Below are 15,297 nucleotides of genomic sequence, written 5' to 3'. Positions count from 1 at the left end.
GTACCATCCGAACATGAGTTTGGATTTTATTCCTATGTAGACAAAACGGAATAATATCGTCTTTAACATAAACGATCCCTTTCCAATTAATCACTTGTTGAAGCCGGCAATCCTTCATATCACAATTACACCAACGTCGCGAAAACAGTAACAGAACGTTTTAGAAACGTTCTCGCACCGCTATAGGTTGTGCAGACGATTGGCCCCGCCCCAAACTCGCACCATTAATTGCCCCATCGTCTTCAAAGCTATTTTTAGTCTCCGAGACGCTTTCATTTAACCGATCGAATCAGTTGAACGTGCCGCGACCAGTTTTACAAGTCAGCCAAAACAAAACCGAACTGCACTTTTTTAAGTTGCACATCTACTGCAAGCCTTCAAGCCTCCAAACATTTACAGGAACCCTCACAAACTCATTGCGTCATTTCCCCCCGCGTATCGGACTTTATCTGCTTCCCGTTTAAGGCCTGACCGCAAGACCCCGAGCAGAGTAGAACATTCTGCACTCGAGGTTTTAGGTTTTATTTGGCTGCGGCCGTGTGGACTTACCTCTGCGTTGCGTTCCCGCCGTCTGACACTGAGCAGACACCAAACACAGATCCGAGAAGGCGTTCGCAGACGGCGAAGCCTCAGCTCACTTTCCACGGGACGTCTTCACTTCTGCAGCGGGGCCCCCCCGGAGATGGATCGGGGCCCTTAGAGTACGCCACACTCGAGAACATACGAATGCTTTTATTTTGGAGAGATGGCATGTTTTTTTCAAGCTGAATGTTTGACAAGACGTAGGTAACGCCATGAACTTCACCTGCGTCGGGAGACCTGGACTTTATTAACCCACTTAAGTCACCACTTAAGTCTCCAAATGCCTGCGAATGCCAATTAAATAAAAGGAGTAAAACCGAAATAAAAAAATACGTAAACAATATTTTGACAAATCACACTTAAAAACGTGTGCTATTTTTTTATTCTTTTAAGTGTGTGTGTGTGACTAAAAGGAGAAAAAAATAAATAAAAAAACATGCATAATTTATAGGAGTGACCGGAGACAAAAAAAAAAGTTCAGGTCCAATGTGAATTTAAACATAACAGCAAATAAAATGAAAAAAGAAAAGGAAACAAACAAACAAAAGAATGGATGGATGAATAACTAAATAAATACATTTTCTTAGTGTGAATAAAATATTTTCTGTTGCCACTTGGCAAATGAACAGATATCATTACACATTACTCCACCAGAGAATATTTCTCACAGTAGTTGATTTTTTTTAACCGAAAGTTTGATTTTATAGCATCTATCCTTACCAAAAAAGGTGGATGACTACTGAGCTATCTATATCCGAGGAACGCAAACAGATGCGTTTTCAACAGCGGTTGCTACGGTGGGAACAACAAGCCTGACCACGTGAGTCTGCGTCACGCTCCCACACTAAACATCCAGGATCAGGACTAAAACCAGCTCTGTATACAAACACCAGTGCCGTGGGAAGCTACCCAGCTGTAGCCGCCGCTTAGACAGGAAGACCTCGTTATTAAGCTCACACTTGAGTGTTTGGAGTCCGTGTTCAATGTCAATAGTTCACGAATGATAAGATACATTAGTGCTTTAATGTACAGTATTTTACAGCAATTTACCGTTCGCTAATCAGAAAAAACAAAAACAAAAATGCATCAAACAACACCATTACAGAACAAATGAAATTTATATGAAAATAAGACGTGATTTTAAACATCTCTTCGCATGCATGCACAGACGCGAAGGAAACGATAGCGAGACTTCCGGGTGCACATCAAGATATTCCGTGGCATTAAAATTAAACCGGGTCTAACGTTGAGGGGTTACTTGGCTTCTTGGATTTTTTTGGCACTTTGTTTTTCCTTTGCCTGAAGAAACAGAGGGGGAGAAAACGGTTCAGTATTCAGAATCCAGATCAAGAACATTCTTAGAGCTCGGTTGCTCTTACTGCGCGACTATTTTTAGCTTTTTTTATTTTAGCATGATGCAATTCAAGGTTTCATGCAAATCTAATTACGAGAGAAGGAAAGGCTGCAAGCTCCACAGCAAAGCTGAGACGAAGCGCACGCTGCACTCTAGTGGTGTGAGGAGACCGGCTTGGACTGGACTTACCTTTTCCACCAGCGGTATCAGCTGCTGATATTCAGCCAGCGTCTTCAGTAACTCCATTATAAAGGGGAGGTAGTTGTGCTTCCTTCTAATGTTCTCAATCTTAAAGAACAAAACAAAACACAAAAAGTAAATAATAGTCTAATAATCTTGTAGCATTTAAGAGGCATTTCGGTGCCACCGCAACCACAGAAGATAATAAAAAAAAAAAATATATATATATATATTTTTTTTTAAGTTATAATATATGTTATTGTCAGTCACAATAATGTTATTAGTTTAGTTATAACATAACATTAATAATATTATTAATAGTATCATCAGTGAAACTTTTCAAATAAATGATTATTAATACGTTTTTATATATATATATATATATATATATATATATATATATATGAGATTTACACATTTACAGCAATAGCTTTTATATTTTATAATGATAAATTAATTATCATAAGAATGCCATTTATAACTACAAACAATAACCAAAAAACAACAGTATTGAGGTAACATTATTTTATAACGTACGTAACTTAAATGTTATCTTAAAAGATCAATGATGAAAACAATATCAATAATGTTATAGTAATATTACACATGTTTATGTAGATAAAATAATTAACGTAATAACTTTTATATATAATCAATATTTTGTCATTCATTATACAAATTTGTAATATAACCTTTTAAAAGACATTAATAATAATAGTGTTGTCAAAAACGTAACTGCATCCAAAATTTGTTTGTTGAGTGTGTGTTGATGTTTATATTACAAATAAAATATTTAATATTTAAACAATTTTTTTTTGGAAATATGTCCAAGCACAATTAACAGCGCACTATTATTACGTGATTTTTATAACATCACTTTTTACATGGTAAAACAAATTAAACATTAACATCAATAATAAATATTGTAAAGCTGAGTTATTAATATAAATATTATCCTAATAACAGGCCATCGATAAGTTACTTCTTGAAATGATCACTGACGAGGAAAAGTACATACTTTGTATCTTTTAAGCTTTTGGTTCTCTTCGTCGATCAGCAGCTGATACTTGGCGATCTCCGACTGGATAGAGCTCAGATGATTTCCGCTCTGGTCCGTGTCCATGGGCTCTTCCTGCGAACGGCAGAAACCTTTTTTTTAAAAAACTCATTCTGTCATTCCAGCTTTTTTTTTTTGGGACGCGTCCAGAAGACCTCACCTCCGTGAGCTGAGCCTGCAGTTCAACGATCTTCTTCTCATAAATCATCTTGCGGTCTGAAACGATGGCCATCAGGTTGAACCGAATCTCACCCTCGCTGTATCTGCACGGGTCCGAAAGCGGAAAAAGCTTTACTGAAAACCTGCTTCTGGTAGAAACATCAGCTCAAAAGGCATCAGCTTGTCTCTTACTTCTGTATTCTCTTCTCAATGACGGGCCGCACAGCACCGATCCAATCGTCCTGGTTGCACGCGCCTGAGAAAATGACAAAAACCGTAAAAAACCCCAAACAAATAAACGTAAAAACGAACCGTTCGGCATCAACTCCACCAACCCAGATCTATGGGTCCTTCGCGAAGCCCGTCCAACTCGTAAAGTCGTCCGTTAACGGGAACGTAGCTCACGAAATGAAAAGCGTCTTCTTCTTTAGCCGACGACTTGGCGTCAAACTCAAACATCTGTTGTCTTTGGGGAAACAAACGCAATGTTATGCAACGCTCAGTGTTGGAAAAGACAAGAAAGCTTCGTGAAAGCGAATGGAAATAACCTGGCGAAGCTGTTGTGAACTTGTCGAATCACTTCAGAGTTGCTGAGAGCAAGGCCCTTCATCTAAAACACAAACAGAGTGTATTAAAGCTTAACAAGCGATTGTAACGAAAGGCGCCCGTTCGAATTAAATTCGCTGTGACTTACCGCGGCGTCGAAACTTTGCGAAAACTCTTTAAATTCTGTCAGCGTTTCCCCGAGGTGCATATCGGGATGCGTGCAGTTTAACAACACGCTGACTATCGCTTGGGTCGCGCAGGCATTGTTGATGACCTGAAACGGTACGTTTGCCAATATTATAAGTTGCGCCACGCAGCATGTTCGACGGATTTCGACGAAACGAGTGACCGCGCACCTGCTTGGCGAAGAAGATCTGATCCAGCCTGGAGTCTTGAACGATGGACCCCGCCGGCTCCTCACCGGGCTGCCACTTGAAGAGGAAAATCAGACCGTGAACGGGCCTGAAACGATTCACGCGGATATTCAAAAACCGCAGTTCGGACACCCGGATGCGATAACCGATTCAAGGGTGTTACTTACTTGAGATTTTCAAAGTTTTCGGGCTCCATGCTCCATATCTCTTCTACCTGCGCGCCTTTGCATCCTGACGGGAACAGCAGAGACATTAAAGTTTCGCGAATGAACCAACGCTGAGGATTCATAAACGATGCATACATAATACGTTTAAACTTGACCCTGGAGCAAAAACCTGTCATAAGCGGCATGGGTACATTTGTAGCAATAGCCAACAATACATTAGAAATATTTATTTGACGGCAAAAATCATTGGGTTATTAAGTAAATATCATGTTTTCATTAAAAAAAAACCTACGATAAATATATCAGAACTTAATTTTTGATTATTTATATGCATTGCTGAGGACTAAAAGGCGATTTTCCTCAGACTCCAGATTTTCGAATAGTGGCATCTCGGCCAAATATTGTCGGATCCTAAAAATCCATACGTCAATGGAAAGCTTACTATTACTAAATAATGATCAACTAGGCCTACATATTTGAACGTATAAATGTACTGTGACTAATGTTTGAATTTGTCCACAAAAATGGCAAACCGAATCTTTAGTAGGTGCAAATAACGCCCAAACATCATGAAATGTCTACAAAATGATGAATCCAATGTTCGTAATGGATATCCAGAAAAAAACGCCTTTAGAAACGTTTGAAGTCCACTTGCAGTGATTCAAATGTTCGAGCGAGTCTTGACATAAAATGAATCAACTTACAAATTACATTATTTAAATATTTGAACCTATGCGAAAAATGTATTCAAACGCAAATGATGCATGTATAAACTGAATCTAACGTTCCAAACGAACGTCTGAGGGAAACTAAACGCAATGGAAGACTCGGAACGCTGAATCGAATGATTCTTTTTCACAAAAGAGAAAAAGAACGTTCCGAACAAGCAAATGATACCCAAAGTACCTCAACGTATTGTAGGAAAGCGCTTATATAATGTCCACAAAAATATTAATCCAAATACACAGAAGTCAATGCTGGTTACAAACTGAAACGCACATAGAAACTAGATTTTTTTTTGGAACGTGCAAATAAAAAGTCTTCAAATGATTACAACATGCTGTAGCTTGCACGATGCTGCATTATAATGAATCTACATTATCATTAATCTAATTATTCAACATTACTGCTGCTTCTGAATGTTTGATTCGGTATGTAGGGGGTTGTTACGAATCAAATGACGACTCCTGGCAGCAACAATGAGGCGGATTTTGTTCAAAGGAACCAATAACGAATACAAAACGATGCTTGTTCCGATGCCCAAACATGATTCGGAACACACACACGATGCCCCCCAAAAAATGCCGTCTAGGTGGGCCGCTCGCTACTTTTTGAGGCAGGCTCAATGGCATTTACACACAGGTTCAGAGCGGCAGAAATGTGAGGCAGCTGTCATTCTGCATTAATTAACAAGCGTAGCGCAGAGCCGACTCACTCGCGCGAACCCGTTCAGTAAACTGCATGCGAATTATAGGGATCTAAACCACGTCTGAGCCTGGCAATCAAACCGTGCATGAACTACAAATCACCACAAAATTCAATTTCGCCGAAACGAGGCAAAACCATACCAAACGCAAACGCATACAACGAGGAGAGCTCACCAAAGCCCTTTATCAGCTCCGTGAAAACTCCAGGGTCGCTTTCCATAAGACACCATTCGCCAGCGCTTCCCGCCATTTCTGTAATTATGTTTCTTATCGTAAACGGAAAGCTGCGCTCGAGTAGCGGTTAGACGAGGCTAATGGGACTCATTCACGCATACGGCGGGTTTCCCGGCATTCCTTTCGACGCGCGTCATTCTTCTGCTTCACGTGGTGCCTTGGAAACGAAGCGCGCGTCTGCCTCCGCGTGTCCAGGAGCGCGTTCGCGGCGCGCCGCTCTTTTTGTCTTTTTAGTTCAAAATTAAAACGTTGCAACGCGTTTAAATGCCCGTTTAAACTCCTTATCGTGTGAACACGCAATGAAGCCTTTCCTATAGCGGTTATAATTTGCCAATTCAGACTAGCATTAGCAATACGTAAACTCAAAAAATATCTATATATCTTTATATCTCACTGCCCTATTTTTTGAATTGCTAACAGCCGAAATTGTGATTCAAAAATTCAGAATTGCAGTAGGAAAAATCAATTACAATTATCTTTTTATGTTTTTTTTTTTTAATTACGAGGCAGAAACAGGCTTTCACTCTCAAATATTAATTTGTATTAATAGTCAGTTTATAATGATAAAAATGCAGTTTATTTGCAACCAGCGGGGAGAAAAAAAAAAAGCTCGCTTCAGGGATTTTGCAAAAGACTTAATACTTTATTTTAAATATTTATGTACATAAAGGACTGCTGAAGTTTTGTAACTCAGGTCAGAAAGTAATCTAAAATGCTTGGCGTGATACCGTTTGGCATTATATATTTACAAGAAAACATACAGTGCATAATAACCCAAAAATAACAGCACCCATGTCGATCAGTCAGGAAAGTACATTTTCCCTGACTGCAGCATGCATGTTAAAACACATCTACTTAACCTCTGTTTGGGCTCTTCAAGGGTGGCCGACGAGTATAAACACATATCACAGAGCATTATGACTGATTATGTTGATACTGAGCGCCGCCGGAGGCCTCGGGGGAGGCACTCGAACAGCACGGCCTACACTGTTCAATAAGAGGAAGAAGTTTCCCTTGCTGGTGGAGCTGCTTGGTATCCGTGCCTCCTCCGATGCACTGCCCGTTAATAAAGACTCTTGGCACCTGAAAGAGTCGAAAGGATCAAAAAAGACAATATTCGAATCAAATCGAAAATGCAAATCAGCATCCAGGACTGTGAATGTTTTGTTTAATATGAATCAATTAGCGGACGTACTGTTCTGGCGCCTGTCATTTGGGCTAAGGTCTCCTGTAGACGACTGCCATCATTGTGCTCATCCAGCTCAACAACTTTATATGTCGCTCCGATCTCATTAAAAACGTTCTTCGCCATCTTACAGTATGGGCACGTGGTTTTGGAGAATATTACAACGCAGTTACTGGAAACAACATCCTGTATAAAAAGATTCAGGTTCATAAAAATGGGTAGTGATGGCATAAATACATACATACATATATATAAAATGTGTGTATATATACATATATTTAAAAAAAATAAATTTATATATATATATATATATATATATATATATATATATATATATACACACACACACATATATATATATATATGTGTATATATATATATAAATAAAAATGTATACATATACATATATATAAAAATGTATACATATACATATATATATATACCTGCTTTTATATATACATTTAAAAAAAATTATGATTTTCTTCATAAACATAGCTAATGCGATAGAAAACCGATAGGCTTTGGTTGTTGTTTATAAGGAAAAATGTGTTGTGATAATATTTCAATATGACTAAAAAATTACTGTTGTTGCTATTATTAATAACAATCAGTTTTAATAGTAAAAAATGCATGTTTTATTAGTGGTTTTGCATGCAATTATTAATAGCAGTTCAATGCAAACCGATCAAATTGCTGTAACTTGCATGCTTTTATTTATAGGTTTTATTCAGCCCTAATGCATGTAAACACTGGTAACAAAACAGCTTTGTTTTCCTTCAACCTCCAAGGTATTTTAACCCACACAACTGAAACCAACGGAAAACCGAGATGGTTTGGTTACCAAAAAAAAGATGCAACTCGAGACTTTATTTAGCTTGTTATTCCCGTTCTTTTACGTTTTCAGTTAATCATTTGTTCCGGTTCACTAAAAAAAGAGCTCTAAATCACTCATTCAGGCGTCTTTCTCATCTGGGCCGCCTGGGATTTCTGCGTTTCTCACCGAGAAAAGCCAGACTTTCATTTTCCGAACATTACAAACAAACCGGTGTGAGCTTACCTGGACGAACCGAGAGCAAGCCGAGCTCGACGACCCAGGCGACGCCGACGAGTAGTTCCCCATTCTAGACAAACGACACGAAGTTAAGGTTAAAACAGAGGGGGAAACACACTCAAAAACAACACGATACACACAACGACAGGCTCGGACTGACGCGCCAGACGACCTTGTGATGATCACTGGTCTGTAAAAAAGACATGTGGAGGACACGAGGAAAGCAAACGCAGCTAGTGAGGATATAAGAGAATTAGACTGGCAGTATAAATCAGTCATGTTGTTTAGCTGTTTAGTTCCGACTGAATAACTGACTAACAAGGATCTCACGGCTAGGCTGTAATCTGATCAGATCACACAGGGGGGATTTAAACGTTTAATGACCCTAAAAACAGCCTGTGGCTTTTGTCTCCTCAAGTAGGTTAGCGCTGCACCGGAACAAACTGTTTAAACACCATTATATTAAACCATATCGTCTAATAATTATTCTCCATGACGACCTTAGAGTCTGGTACGCCTGTATGGATTTGTAAAAACATCCTCTCGTCAACATCCCTGCAGTGTAAATAACGACAAGCGCCTGAATAGATAAAAAAAAATGTCTCCTTGTAGACGGGCTCGACATAAAACCGCTTTTTTCTGTTTTTCTACAAAGTCCAAAACACACGCGCGCACCTCTTACCCGGAACCGCATCGGCGTGACGCGAGGAAGCCCCGCCCCCCGCGGGTCGCCGCGATGGTTCGCCACCGGCCCGTCCTGGTCATTGAACGCTGCGACACACGAACGCGTTTTCCTCTAGGGGGCCACAGCGGCTCGGAAAAACGAGTTACGCGATTTTGTAGCATTGCAGATGTACGGCACGCGCACAGTAAAGGCACTGTATTTGTGCTGGCCTTAAAAAAAAAAAAAAAAACTGGCGCGAAAACGGCAGGATCTCGAACGCGCTTAAAAAACACGCGCCGCCGCTTCTCCAGCGTCGAGAAAAGCAACAGATACCACGTTAAAATAAGTTTATGCCACAATCGAGTAGCGGTTTTAACAACAACACAGTTTCCTGAGGTTAACAGTAAGAGCACATTTCCGCATTTATATTTTCGATATTTCTGTTGGTGACTTCTGTTTCACTTCTGCAAATTAGGTTTTCATTTAACGTGTAGCCCATTCACGTTGGCCTATATTTTTCCTCTGTCAAAGAGACTTTTAAACATTTCAGCCGCTATAAGCAAGTGCGGTCACTTTTTGAGCTAAACAGGGTGTTCATAATTGGGACACCGCATTAATATGATAAGAAACACCAGTTTTCGTAAGCTGCTTACGTTTTGCGTAGATAAATTAAAGGGTAAGGGAGTTATTTGTCCGGTGTTTTGGAAATTAACGTGTACAACATCTTTGCCCTTCAAAGTTGAGTTTTTGTTGAGTCTGAGAGAACTGTTAATTTCCATCCATAGGGTGGCACTGTACTATTCTGTAAAATACATGACATACCAACACAGGATTTTTATTTTTTTTTTCTTGGCAAATCGTAGTTATCCGTTTTTTTTTCTGTTATCCCCCCAATTTTATGACAAGTGATTTAATGCTGCTCCCTAATCTCTGGTTTGCACAAAAGCCGCCATATTGCCCGTCTGCGAGGAAAAAAAAAATCAATTGATTTTTCTACTCCGCTAATCCTTGCGAATTAACCAAAAAGAGTTAAGGCTCGTTCTTGTCGCTTTCTTTTAAAACAACAACCGGAGTTATCCATCTTACGGTTATTTTGTCAACAATAAATGTTCCCGAAAACCCAGGGGACGAGGAATTTAATATTAAATATTACAGCTCAAAACTGGTAGTAAAATTGTTCTGTAGCCCGAGGTTGCAGCTTTCTCTTTCAGCAGGGTTGAAACAAAAAGAAACTGTGAATTATTTATTGCTTACATATTTTAAAGTTTAATGGCTTGAACTCCGTGCTCATTAATATTGTTAAAAGAAGATGAGCAGCGTGTCTTCACCTTTTGCTTTTTTTTTTTTTTTTTTTTGTAGCAATACTTAAGGATGCACTTAAGGAAAAGTTTAGTTTGTCGTAAAATTAAAAAAACTGCCTTTGCTTGCTTGAAGGATCTCCGTTTTCCAACCAGGAGTTCATATGAGATACCCATGTGTGTACATAATGAGACAACGAGAGTCCATAAAACTAATAAAAGATCACAATAATCCACATGATGCCATCAATTAACATCCTGTGAAGAGAAAAACTGCGCTTGGAATAAACAAATGAATCAAAAAGCGGCTTTAACTGTTGGTTTTGACCAAAATATGGGATCAAAATCCACGATTGATCTTCCTCTAGTGAAAGGCTATAAAAAAAGTGTTTTCCTCTCACATTAAAATCCACCAACGTATTTTTTTCAAACTGTTTTGGACTGTTTTTACTTGTAAACAGAGCTTGATCAAGCAATCGGAGCTTGTGCAAGTTTTGCTTCTGACTGTTTCACTAGTAGCGTAGAGGACTCATTTGGAGTAAAACGTCTTAATGACGGGCTTGTTTCTTTTTGAACTTTTCTTTTCATGAGATGTTAATCGATGGACTGGAGTTACTGTGGTTTTCGAATGAGCTGTGAGCTGTTTGAACCCTTACGCTGACGGCACCCGTTCGCTGCTGAAGATCCACCGGTAAGTGATTTTTTACCCTTAAATTTAGATTATGTTATCAATTACTCGCCCTGTGAGGCCTTTGTTCATCTTTAAAACATGAATTAGGTTTGACGATATCCGAGAGCTTTCTGACTCTGCATAGACACACATTCGGGGCCCGGGACGGTAAGATGCCGCCTCCTTTGTCAACAGCACTGCGCGAAAACTGGTCGAACCACTCCAGCAGGCACACAATGTCATAAGACGTTGATATTTGGTTCAATTTTGGTTGCGACGTCAGGTGAACAAAAAAAGCTGTCACATTTCATCTTACATTGCCCCTATTATGCCATCTTTAAGGTTCCTGAAGTTATTTTAAGAGTCTCCTAGGATAGCTTTACGCAGTGAAAAAACGCTTTTGTTTTCTCAAAATGTGCATTTATTGTGCCCCCATTTTCTCTCTTTCTCGAAAGATTCGTTCAAAGCAGTTCTAAGACTCTCTAAATCCCTCTTTTCCGTGAGTCTGCTCTGCTCCGATTGGTCAGACGGCCTAGTCTGTTGTGACTGGTCTACCACGTGTTGGAAACGATGGACCCGTTGCCGTAGTTCTGTATTTTGAGCGCTCGATGAAAATTGAAACATCTATTATTTATTATACTTACAGGTTTTGATTCAGTGGAATGAACTGGGTCCTGAACCGTCTTTCAAGAGCAAGTTTTTCGTGAATCCCGTGCTGACGCCCTCGAGCTTAGAGAAGCGGTCGTCAGTAAAATGATGTGTTTTGGGGGCGGGGCCAAGTTGTTTGCGTCCAGCCAAGGTAAAACATACGCATAAAGTGGGATTCGAATTATTAACGACCCGTTCGGCCTCTATAGTCGATTCTCCATTGAAGGCTATTAAAGGTGAACTATCCCTTTAATGCAAAATTAGAAACGAACTCATCCACATCTCGGATGGCCCGAGGGCGAGTAAACCGTTTTATTTTTGGGCGAATTTCTCCACCGTAGCCTAAATATTAACGACGACTAAATATTTTGCACGTCTAAAATGTTACTAATAGACCCACGGGGGCCACGCAAGACAAAAAGCCCCAAAACCACTGTTTTAGGCCGCGATCATTAATTATTAGTTATCTTCTCAGTGAACATAAAACCTAACAGGCTCTTACGGCGCGAATGCACACCCCGCTCTTTCTCCATCTAGCGATTATCAAGGGTCCGCGTGCAGCCCACACGTCACGGTAATGGGAAAACCCTCCTCGGTATTTACAGTCTCGTGACAAGTAATGACCGCCATACACCGAACTCATCAAAACCGCTGGAAACGCAATTCCCCACCCGCCCCGAGAGCAGAAGCCCCTCGCCCACGCTCCCCTTCAGCGCGGTGTCATCGGAATATACCCCGCTGATTTAATATCTGTTTGCTGCATGCATTTGCGGGCAGCCATGTAATCAAGCAAGAAGCCACCGCTGCGGCTGCCCTCATAAATCACCGTCCCCGGCGGACAATCATGCCCGGCTGTACGGAGGCAGGCACTAGTGAAGCCACTGATTACACTCACCGCCTTATTAAAACGGTTCCCGCCGACGGAAATGGCGCACGTCTTTTTATTTATCGTACTGGTGTCATTTGCGGACGCTCCGTCTCGCGCTCTTAAACGATTCGGCGGCGCGATGGAACGACGCCTCCGTTGAGTTCACAGGAGGAGAGGGTGTCGTTTCGATAATCTCTCGAGCGTCGCCTCACCGAACTGGCCGCGATTCCTCCCTCCTGTCAAAGCCAACTAGCGTCTCCTCCCGACGAAGGTACAACAGACCCGTCGTGGCAATAAGCTGTGGCATTTTGTTAGAGAAGGTTACCGCACTTTGTCACATAAGGGCTTGTCTCAAAGGCCTCATCTTGCACTTTCAGGTGGGCTTTAGACTTTTCGAAGGACGCCGGGGCTGTAGCTGATGGGGTTAAGGTTGTGTGCAATTTTGGGCGTAGAACGAACAATCGAATGCGTTACGTTATTAGCTAGCCGTGCTTTTCTGGCCTTCCCAGTTTTTATAGCCTAATTCAAAAAAAGAAACCATTTCAGTACAATCCAATATTAAGTCAATGTATTTTTTTGTAGCGTTATAAAGAGTTCTTGTATAAACACATTTGTTACTCTTTATGCTGTTGAGCTAGGATTATTATTATTATTATTATTAATAACTGTATTTTTATTATTATTTTTATAACTTTTTTAAATTTACTTAATTACTTAATTTTTTGGCTCTGCTCTAAACTTTTATTTTCTTATTTATTTATTTATTTATTTATTTATTTTAAATCCACAACTTGTGTAATGCATGTTATATCCAAGATTAAAAAAAATTAAAATAAACATAAAACCCCCAGGAGAATTCCAGTAGGATCCAGTACTAATTCAATGCAAAAATGTAAAAAGAAAAACAAAGAAGAAAGAAAAACATATTCCACAAAATACAACAACAGTAATAATTATTATCATGATTGTTGTTCACAGTTTTCTATAATATTTTCCATTTGTATGTCTGCTTTTAATCCTTGGAATAAATGTTTTATGGATTTTTATGCAATTTCTTTGCATTTTATTACACATTATTATAGTTATAACAACATCACACACACTTTAACTTTTTCAGAGTAAAAATGCTTCTTGTCCATGACTTTTTAACAATTTTTCATTACTTTCTAGGCCCAGATCATGTTCAACTGCAGTAATCTGTACTATTGCTCAGTAATCAGACCATTACAGAACATGAATAAAAGAGAAACAGGCCATAATAAAAAAATAACGTCCAAATATTCTCAAATATGTCACACCATATTAAATCAAGCCATATTAACAACATCAAGCAAGTAGAGCCATTCGCAGGTCAGGAAAAAGACAGCGGGGTTCACCCGTTCTCACTATTCTCAGTGCATATTTTTATTTATTTGCTTTAATGCACAAACACAAATTATTACAGCACATCGCATCGACAGCTCATACGCAAATAAAACAAACTTGCATTTGATGCATTCGCTTCTGCCGCATGAAAAAATCTGGAAATGCAGTTCAGCCAAAACAAAGTTCAGAAATGATATGAGCCATAAATGAGATCAAACGTAAGTGAACAGAAGCGAAAGATAAAAGGACTCCGAAGAACAGTAAAGGAACGCGAATTAGAGAAAATAATTAAAAAAACAGACATAAAGACGACTTTGATAATATAAACCGCTAAATATTACATTTTTTTTAATTTTGGCCGGTATCAGAAAATGACTCAAGCGGGATTTGAATTTAAAAAGATATAAAGATATAATTAAAGGTATAATTAAAATAAAAAAAGTCATATACAGCGAGCGGCCCTCGAGGCGTGTTTTAATAGTACTGTACGGAGGGGGCTTCTCGTCTGTATTCAGGAGGGATGGTTTGCCCTTGGTGGCATTTGTTGAAAGGGCACACACTAGTGATCCCGGTTGTTCAAGGTCTCAGAAGGGATTTCACAGCTTCTTGAGCGCGGTAATCCACTGGTGTCCATTCAAGACGGCAAATGAAATACACCCCAAAGAGGGGCTGGGGGAAATAGATACCTCCACCCGAGTGTGCCAGCGCTATAATTGGACAGTTCCAGGTGTGAAAAAAGCGCGAATCATATTTTGATTGGGAGGAGAAAGCAATATGTCACGGAGGCTTCGCTGCTTTTCAAAGGTACAAGGCTGGTTCTGCTGTGTATCAGGAGTTCCACGTGAAAAAAGAAAAAAAACACGCAGCTGATAGACTACACAACATTCACGAGCTACTTATTAAAGGAACAGTTCACCCAAAAATGCAGGTCTGCTGAAAATGTTTTTTTCTTCATCAAAACAGATTCGGAGAATTGTGGCATTGCTCGCTCACCAATAAATTCTTTAAAACGAATGGGTGCCGACGGATTGAGAGTCCGAACAGTGGATAAAATCATCACATCACATCCAAATAACCCCATCAGTTCATGTCTTGTTTTTAAGAAACAAGAGCATTTTAACTTTAAAACGTTATTTCAGAACAAAATATGGAAATGGAAGTATACTTTGGGTTTAGGTGAACAACCGTCACAACATGCCTGTTTAATTTTCATTATCACAGACTTTTAGTTTGTTTAATTTTCTGTTGTTTTTGTTCCAGTTTCTGTCACGATGGAAATTAATTTCATTCAATACACCACTAGGCACGTTATCTGATTTTATCGGTCGTTGTTTGTTTTTAAGTGCACTCTACTACGTTGCCTTGGATATCACTTCATATTCTTTAATTTAAATTTAATTGAATTAAAGTTTGTGTCTCACCCTTTGTACTTCCGTTCACGTTTGAACTTTAAGATCGTAATGATAT

General features: G+C 39.5%; 2 protein-coding genes across 6 annotated transcripts; both read right to left on the bottom strand.

The window, feature by feature from the left end:
* Positions 1 to 1,586: 1,586 nt before the first annotated feature.
* On the bottom strand, positions 1,587 to 6,222 carry uchl5 (ubiquitin carboxyl-terminal hydrolase L5). The gene is made up of 11 exons (XM_043223499.1): positions 6,021 to 6,222; positions 4,420 to 4,483; positions 4,235 to 4,340; positions 4,027 to 4,152; positions 3,881 to 3,942; positions 3,668 to 3,798; positions 3,525 to 3,588; positions 3,334 to 3,436; positions 3,135 to 3,248; positions 2,126 to 2,224; positions 1,587 to 1,881 (listed from the first exon to the last, which is right to left on the bottom strand). The coding sequence occupies exons 1-11, from the start codon at positions 6,094 to 6,096 to the stop codon at positions 1,837 to 1,839; spliced, it is 990 nt and encodes a 329-aa protein (XP_043079434.1). The 5' UTR covers positions 6,097 to 6,222; the 3' UTR covers positions 1,587 to 1,836.
* A 480-nt stretch (positions 6,223 to 6,702) lies between these two features.
* glrx2 (glutaredoxin 2) lies at positions 6,703 to 9,097 on the bottom strand. 5 transcript variants are annotated; one of them, XM_043223501.1, is made up of 4 exons: positions 9,000 to 9,097; positions 8,324 to 8,387; positions 7,276 to 7,452; positions 6,703 to 7,163 (listed from the first exon to the last, which is right to left on the bottom strand). In XM_043223501.1, exons 1-4 carry the CDS (start codon positions 9,080 to 9,082, stop codon positions 6,996 to 6,998), a joined length of 492 nt encoding a protein of 163 aa, XP_043079436.1. In that variant the 5' UTR covers positions 9,083 to 9,097; the 3' UTR covers positions 6,703 to 6,995. The 5 variants fall into 5 exon arrangements, with proteins under 5 accessions (XP_043079436.1, XP_043079439.1, XP_043079438.1 ...); XM_043223504.1 differs by having other exon boundaries at positions 8,993 to 9,080; XM_043223503.1 differs by lacking the exon at positions 9,000 to 9,097 and adding an exon at positions 8,490 to 8,985.
* Between the last annotated feature and the right edge of the window lie 6,200 nt (positions 9,098 to 15,297).

Source organism: Puntigrus tetrazona, chromosome 22 (assembly GCF_018831695.1).
Source record: "Puntigrus tetrazona isolate hp1 chromosome 22, ASM1883169v1, whole genome shotgun sequence".
NCBI classification, from domain to species: Eukaryota; Metazoa; Chordata; class Actinopteri; order Cypriniformes; family Cyprinidae; genus Puntigrus; species Puntigrus tetrazona.
Note: the sequence above shows the minus strand (reverse complement) of the source record. Positions and strands in the feature narration are given on the sequence as shown.